Genomic DNA, 7,965 nt, shown 5'->3' on the forward strand with positions numbered 1-7,965 from the left:
CATAATCATTTATGGTTTACAACATAATTCATTATATTGTACTTTTTATTGCAGTTCTTTGCACTTCCGCTCATTGGATCTTTAACGGTTCAACATTTGAAAACAAAATATTGTATTTAAGCCATTATAAAATGTTAAGTATTTCAAAGCTTTTGATATAAATTAATTAATAAAAAAAACAGTTATATTTTAGAAAATTTAGATTTTCTGAAATAAAATATTTTATAAAAAGCAGAAATAAATTATGACACTTAAAATGTATTATATATTTTCATTTTAGTATCAAAATTAAAATAAAAGTAAAATAAAAACTAAAAAATATGGGGGGTGGAAGGAGAACTAAAAGACCAATTTAGTAATTTTTTAAAATTCCATCACAGAAAAGTTGCTGAAGTTGTACAAAATAAGCAAAAAGATAAGGTGTTTTGATGAGGCCCATAAAAAGTAGTTTAAAACAACTAAAATAAGTATGATGAATGTAGATTCTCTGATCATCTCCATGCTTCCCAATTAAAGAACTTCCTGAATATATACGATTTCTAGACTCCAATCATGAGCCTCGATGACTCAAAACAACCAAATACAATGGAGAAAGGGAAGAATAAATAGAAAGCAAAAACTATATTAAAAAGCGTTCAATAACAAGATATTATATATACAACTTGCCTGAATTAATGGACGCCATATTATTATACACCTCAAAATTCTACCAATCATCACTCACAGTCACAGCCTCTATTCCTCATCAGCAGTAAAATCAGGTTCTGCAGGCTTCTGAGGCAGCATGGGTGGTAATCTCTCAGGCACCCTACCCTTCTTTGTTCCATTACGACGTAACAATCTAAGTGCATTAGCAGCAAACCTTGAAGCATATATTGTTGCACCAAGGCTTGGTGAGCTACCACCTGCTTTGGCCAATGCATCTTGCAGCCTATTCTCCTCTTCAACCAGAGACTCTTCAAGCTTCTTTTTACTATAGCGTCGCCATGCTGCTTGTATGAAACATGCAGCCCACGTGCGCCATTGCTGCGAGTAGAACCTGAAAGTGTGCCGCAGCTGTTTACTGTGGAGGCGCCGGAACTGCGACGCCACGAACTTCAAGTCATCGGCTTTCAGGGCAAAGGCTTCCACTTCTGAAAGGGTTTGCACAGTCCTGGTTGAGGTGGGAAGGTTGGATGAGGAATGAGGATCTAAGGCCCATGTGAGAAGCTCCTCTCCACAGAAGTCACCAGCCTTGAGGTACTCAGAGTTGAAGAAGCCGGTTCTTCCGCCATTAGTGGTCATCGTCAGCAGCTTGCCACGCATGATGAAGAGCATCTCATCGACCGGATCTCCTTCCCGTACAATGTAGCTTTCTTCTGTGTAGAGCACTGGCTTGAGACGGTCACACATTGCATCCAGAAGTTGATCATCCATTTTCTCAAACATTGGCACCTTAAGTTCATACAAGAGAAAATATTTGGTTGGTTATTGATAATATTAGACTGGAAATCAACTACAGCTTTTGATTTTTCCAATAGTAATGTCATTGAAAGCACATAAGAGTAGCAATACATTACCAAAATGAAGAGAATAAGTACTGATTAAAACATTAACGTCATCATTTATAAGTGTTCAAACGTAAAGCACATGTTCAAACAAAGAAAAGATTTGCATGCTGCTTTATGCTTTAGCACCGGACTTGTATTACACTATGACCTAAAGCAGAAGTCCAGGAGATTGAATTTTCTAAAGCAGCATTTTTGTTATATTTGGCAAAACTAATTAAATGCTCAACAATCAAAAAATAGACATGCTTAAATAAATCCATCAAGGGGGCAAGGGGACTTTACTCTCATCAGCAAAGCCAAACAAAGATGACGCTTAATGTCCCTTCTTAAATCCTTGGGAAGATTACTAATCAAATTGTCTTCATCTACGCCTCTGGTTTCTTGCCATCTGTACTGTTCATATCGTCTGATTCGCTCACGTAAGCTGTCAGGAAGCAATCGATGGGACATCCACTGTTCTGCATCCCTCCTTTTAACTCTCATCTCCTCCAATCTTGTGGTTGTTGACTGCAAATATGTCTGTTTCAAAACAGGTATAATTGGTCAAACCTAGGAAGAATATAACCTCATAACAGAAGGACTCAGGTTTCTATTAATAAATTGAGTTTTGCATGGAAAATCAAAACTTCTAGCAACTCTTTCTCTGCTCCCTTATACTCATATCAAACTAATTTATCTCTACTAAACTCAATACACTATCTTCCATAACTTATTTTAAGTTACAAAGATGACCATCCATTCTTAGAAATTGGACTTAGGGTCTAACTAATCCCTAAATCCTAAACCCTAAAATGAGGATTGTCCAAACTTCATAAGTAAGCTCTAATTAAGTCATATATCAAGTTGATGTGAAACTAAATCATCATCCTTGGGGCTACAATTAAGGTAGCTTTCCAACATATATAAATTCTTTAACTTCAGAATCACCTTAACAAGGACAGTAGAAATGTGAAGATAATGCTAAGGGAACCAAAAAATTTAGGTATGATTAAAATAAGGATAAGAAAAATTAGTTTGATAGTTGATTTCCAAGGAAATCTCGCAATGATAATGCTGTAATTCAACTAGCAAGATATAAATTACAGACTCTTATAGAAGAATAGTGAAAAAATAAAAAACCTACCATAGAAAATTTTGGACAGATTTCAACACTGGCAATCAATGTATTACAAAATCCAAAATTAGTAAATAGTGCTTGACAGCTCTATTGCATGATTACGAGAATTTCTATAGATATTTGGTACAAACCTGCATGTTTCCAATGAGGAATGAAAATAATACCAATCCAGAAACAGCAATGAAAACTGCAAAACAGATTTCCCAAACATAGGTACTTGTTGCCAGGTTCTGACCAAGAGAACTGCAATAAAAGCATCCGGTTCCCCCAATTGAGGAACAATTACAGAATTAGATAATAACTTTAGTAATAATATTCTCAACTTTAAAATGTAAATGATATATACACTCATGGTGGCTGAGAATGCCCCACCCCCCAGCCAGCATTTTCATTGAGCCATTAAACAGATAAAAACTGAAGTGAAAATCAATTTCCAGTCTTCAGCAATAAATGAGATTGTCTAACATGTACATGCTTTAATTTACTTGATGATCTATTCTTTCTCAATAGAAAATGAGCATGACAAGATAACTTATTTTTGTCTATTTATCTACACATACTATTTGTGCCCAACCACTTTTAACCCTAATAACAAGACATCCATTATAATAGGGAACTATCATGAACATTTACATGCTATGAGCATGCAGACATAAAGAATCCTCGTAGAGCTACAGTTCACAAAATACTCTTATTATGCACCAAACCTCATAAAGCAGCCAATCATAAACATATTGCAACATAATATGATTTACCTTCGAATCTAAATTCATACCCCTTAATGAAAAAGAATCAATGAAGCGCACCTTAAATTTTTTAGGCCCCACCAAAAGCAGTAAAAGAATTTTTGTGGGAAATCTCTTGACTGCACAACACCGGATTGAAGGGCATCAAGAAATATTCCAAAATCAAAGAGCTTTTTATCTTCATTCTGTATTGGGCAAGAAGTATTCAGGAATGTCGAAATTTTGCTCAACCCACCCCAATAATCATTACAATACATATCTGCCTTGTTACACAGTGTATTACTTCGACATGCTTCTTGCCAACATGTGGTTTCTCGTTCTATGGAAAACAAGTACCAAAAGGCACCAACAACCTAAAACAAACAATTAACTCAGCAATAAGAAAGATATACTGACAACATCATTTCAAACTTTCATTATTATTATTATAATTTTGTTAAAAAAAAATGCAACATTGATGTGTCAGATATAAACATACAATATTAGGAACTAAAACAAAGTGAGCTACAATATACATGGAAAGACTTAAATAGTGCGGCACATTCACATCTACACAAGTGCCCAAAATGTGTCCAGCAAAGGCACGAGTTCTTTTAAAGTATATATGTTACGTAAGTGATCATAAACAATGTGCTGATCACAAAACTTAACTAATTTGACACGAGAATTTATTCACATTCTCAAACACAACTAGGAAACTTACCAACCATTGTTAAGCAAATTAGCAGATCCAGTGTGGTTAACCTTTCAAGTTGCATCTCTACCAAGGTAATATTTTGACATTTCAGGGATTTCTCTGACCAAAAATGTAATATTTTTTTTTCTAAGAATACAAGGGCAAAAAGCCCAACTAGAAACCTCTAAAAAACCAAAAATGTTATTTATAGGTAAATTCATAAACATGTTTGATTAGAATTTAATACTTGTGAGAATATCTTTAAAAGTTCAAATGGTAAGAGGAAAGAGTGGGGTGAGAGGGAAGGGAAGTTACTACCCACATTAAAAGATAACATCCAATTTTCCCATGGAAAAGCAACATACCCACCTCTCCGACCCCAAGGGAATGGAAATCAAATAAAACATTGGATTGCCCCTGCCTCTGGACTCTGGAGTAGTAGGGTTAACATGAATTATTCACTGGAGCAGAAGAGGTTAGAAATCTTGTAATTACCTAGACATGAGGCAGCAGGCAACAGAGGATTCTGATAGAAAAGAGTGAAATAAATGTAAGAGAGGGAAGGTTTGGTGAGATAGGAAGAAATGTATATAAAGGTATTGAATGGAAATGGTTGTTCCCAAGTATAGGACACTTTTGAAACTCTATTCTGCAATTTTCATTTCTGATTGTTCCTATAAGAACGTAGCCTAGACTTATCTTCTCCAATCTTCAAATATCTGCATATAATATTCTACATCGCTGTTATGAAACTAGCATAGTAATAGTATACAGAAGTGACAAGTGGAACAGCCACCATAAGAGCACATATATCTGGGACTACCAAAACTTTTAATAACGGATCAGACAAAACGAAATTGTTATGGAAAGAATATAACTGCCACCATCACGCTGCAAAGTAATAATTTTCAATAATGGATTGGAAGGAAAAAAAAGAAAAAAGAACTAGTAAACCCAGAAATAGAAAGTAAATAACAAAAACAAATACCTATAATAATAAAAGCAGTACTATGAAAAATATTTTCTATAATTTTCTATAAATATATAAAGTAAGTATATAGTGTAAACTTACATGACTTGCAAGCATGTAAAGAAAGAGATTAAATGCAGCTCCAGCCCAAGCAGTTTCAGTAAGAATACCAGAGGTCCGTGTAACTTCCTTATATAATGGAATTATTCGCAATAGACGAGGCACATATTGGAAGAAAACAACAAATTTCAGCAGGTTCTTTGTATTAAGTGATTTAAAGCCACTCATCTTTGGAATGATAACTAGAATCACCACCTAGCAATATCATAGCGAGCCTCGAGTCAATAAGATTACAAATAAATCCCATGAGTAAAATTGAATCTACACCAATTAGAGGAACATACACAAGATGAAAGTATCCATACCTGTGGGAGGGGCAGAACAGCAAGAATGTCAACTAAGAAATATGACGACAGATACCTTTGTGCAATTGCCCAAGAATCTTCAACCAAAACGCCTCTTCCAAAAACACGAGAAGAGGGAGCAATGAATCCAGTATGAAATTGGAAAATCATGTGGATAATATAAAAAGCATCTGAGAAAGATCTTAAAACAGTGGCTGTAATCTCCATGTTGCTGTCCAGTGAAAGACATTTCTTCTCATCATCAATAACCGGGACATAAAAGAACAAGGGATCCAGCGATACTGCAATAACACATAATAATACAAAAATCTTGTTCCACTTTTGAAGGAACGGACCCTGTGGATCAAGGATTTTCTTTCTAGAACTAAAGCTTCTAGAAAGAACTCCACTATAAGGAAAAGATTTGAATGATGTTCTGAATCTCTTTATCCTCTCAGAACCAGATTCTAATCCATGTTGAAACTTCTCAGAAACTGAACTCATTGTAGTTCTAAATCTCCCTGATTGTGTTGTTATCTTAATTGCAGGATAACTGCTCTCAGAACCCTTCTCTGAATTCGAATCCTGAAACCTGAACATCATATAAATATTAAACTTATCTAATGGTTCCGCAAGTAATACTGATTAAGGAATAAAACTTTATAAATAAAAGGTTAACACGTAACAATTTGGAAATTACGAAACACTTGGATTTAAAGAAGTGGTAACTAAAATATTGGCTCTTAGCCTCAACGGCAAGCATGAAAAACTTGCTGAGAGTAAAAAATAGAATGCTTCTAAAATTTCCATGGACAGCAACATAAAATCACCGAGAAAGTAAATAAGACACGTATCATCAAACCAACCTAACAAACTTCTCTTGCTGTGTAGTACTCATCATTGCAGCCAACTTCAAAAAACAATGCAGAAAAAGCAGACTCGTAAATCTCAGAGAGTAACTCCTTCATGCACCAACTCCCTTATCCTGAAATAAAAAAGAGACGTTGAATTTCAGATACTCCATTGCTCAAGCAAAGCACAAACCTGAAACCCCACCATAACAATACCAAAAACACAAACCGGTGAAATTAATTCAACATTGTAACATTAAAACATATAAAATGGGATACCCAAAAATATAGTTCTGGAGAGTGCCCCATATGTATAGTCAAAAACAGATAGATTCTATTAATCCACTAAAATCCAAATACCCAATCTTTTGTTATTGTTTATTAAGCCCTTTTAAAACAAAACTCATTGAAATTAAATTAACTAAAATATTGATTAAACTCCCAGATTCCAACCAAACAGTGGTAAAGTAGAAAAAAAAAAAAAGTAATGACACATAAGCAATGAAACAAAATCAGGAGCATTTTTTTTACATGTAAAAGAACTTGAGATCACTTGCATACTAGTCTAACTCTATTACCCTAATGAACTTGTTTAGTATACGGAGCAGTGAAGAAGCAAAAAAAAAGTCAAACTGAAAAGGAAAGAAAAAAGCGGAGAAAGGAGGAACATGAAAAACTCTAGTTTACCATGGAAAATGAAGAGAGAAAGAGAGAAGAAAAAGAGAACCTTTGGAAGGAAGAAGATAGGAAGGTTCGTGGAAAAGGGTATGGAAGTGACGGTTACTACGCCAAGTGGGTTGGTTTTGCATTCAAAAGTTAAAATTTGAGGAAAGTTGGGGGGGGTTAGAGGGAAATGGGAGGAAGGGAAGTGTGTTTGGCGTGTGAACGAGGACGATGAGACAAGAAAATTCATGTGAGTGGTGGGTCCCACTGAGGTTCAAAGTTTACACATTAATAAATACGTTAATTTTGTCTGCGTTGAATTTGTGCGTATGGGCGGTCAAGTCCGTTGACAACAGGGGTCGTACCTCTACCACATTTTCCAAAACCAATTCACTGGGCAGGGTTCTTCCATCCACCGGAACAAAGTAAAATATAGTTTTACAAACATACATTAAACACTTTTTTTTTAATCTAGGTATTATTATGAAATATTCATAATCAGAAGTAATGATGAGTATATAAAGAAAATATTTTCTTCTTAACATATTTTTTTATTTATATTAATTAAATTGAAATATTTTTTATTTTAATATTTTATATAATAAAAATGTTTAAAAATTATTAACATTTGTTAAATTAATTGATATTACACTTAGATATTTATAAGAGTAATTAATTTTTAATATTATCTTTTATTATTTAAAATTTTAAAGATAAAATTATTTAAAATATGTGTACCTTAAATTAGGTTATTGTCTTTATATATATTATATATTATAGATGTTTTATTTCAAATACGATCGATTTAGTATTTCTAAGTTCGATTTCTTTCTATATTAAAATAATATTTGGTCAATGAAAGGTATATTTTATAAATATAAATTAATTTTTAATTATCAATTTTGAAACATTATGTTGATCATGTTCATAGACTAAAACAAACACTATTTTATGAAGAAAAAAAATAGAAAAGAGATCTCTAAAAATA

At 33.7% G+C, this 7,965-nt stretch overlaps 1 protein-coding gene across 5 annotated transcripts; it reads right to left on the bottom strand.

The window, feature by feature from the left end:
- Positions 1-602: 602 nt before the first annotated feature.
- Positions 603-7,197, bottom strand: LOC109816186 (cyclic nucleotide-gated ion channel 1). Of its 5 annotated transcripts, none has more exons than XM_020381085.3 (8): positions 7,042-7,197; positions 6,330-6,448; positions 5,485-6,055; positions 5,162-5,374; positions 3,474-3,766; positions 2,799-2,910; positions 1,833-2,069; positions 603-1,434 (listed from the first exon to the last, which is right to left on the bottom strand). In XM_020381085.3, the coding sequence occupies exons 2-8, from the start codon at positions 6,362-6,364 to the stop codon at positions 736-738; spliced, it is 2,160 nt and encodes a 719-aa protein (XP_020236674.1). In that variant the 5' UTR covers positions 6,365-6,448; positions 7,042-7,197; the 3' UTR covers positions 603-735. The 5 variants fall into 5 exon arrangements, with proteins under 5 accessions (XP_020236674.1, XP_082919486.1, XP_020236693.1 ...); XM_083063360.1 differs by having other exon boundaries at positions 7,002-7,191; XM_020381104.3 differs by lacking the exon at positions 7,042-7,197 and adding an exon at positions 6,893-7,003.
- Positions 7,198-7,965: the final 768 nt, after the last annotated feature.

This window comes from Cajanus cajan, chromosome 9 (assembly GCF_000230855.2).
Source record: "Cajanus cajan strain Asha chromosome 9, NIPB_CcT2T_4, whole genome shotgun sequence".
Taxonomy (NCBI): domain Eukaryota; kingdom Viridiplantae; phylum Streptophyta; class Magnoliopsida; order Fabales; family Fabaceae; genus Cajanus; species Cajanus cajan.

What these genes read in the sequence shown, in the direction of transcription:
- LOC109816186 (XM_020381085.3), bottom strand. Translation starts at nt 6,364, where the DNA reads ATGATGAGTACTACACAGCAAGAGAAGTTTGTTAG. An exon ending in CAGCAAGAGAAGTTTGTTAG is followed by an intron (nt 6,056 to 6,329) that starts GTTGGTTTGATG and finishes TATGATGTTCAG; the next exon opens with GTTTCAGGATTCGAATTCAG. An exon ending in TGGGGCCTAAAAAATTTAAG is followed by an intron (nt 2,911 to 3,473) that starts GTGCGCTTCATT and finishes CTTTTATTGCAG; the next exon opens with TTCTCTTGGTCAGAACCTGG.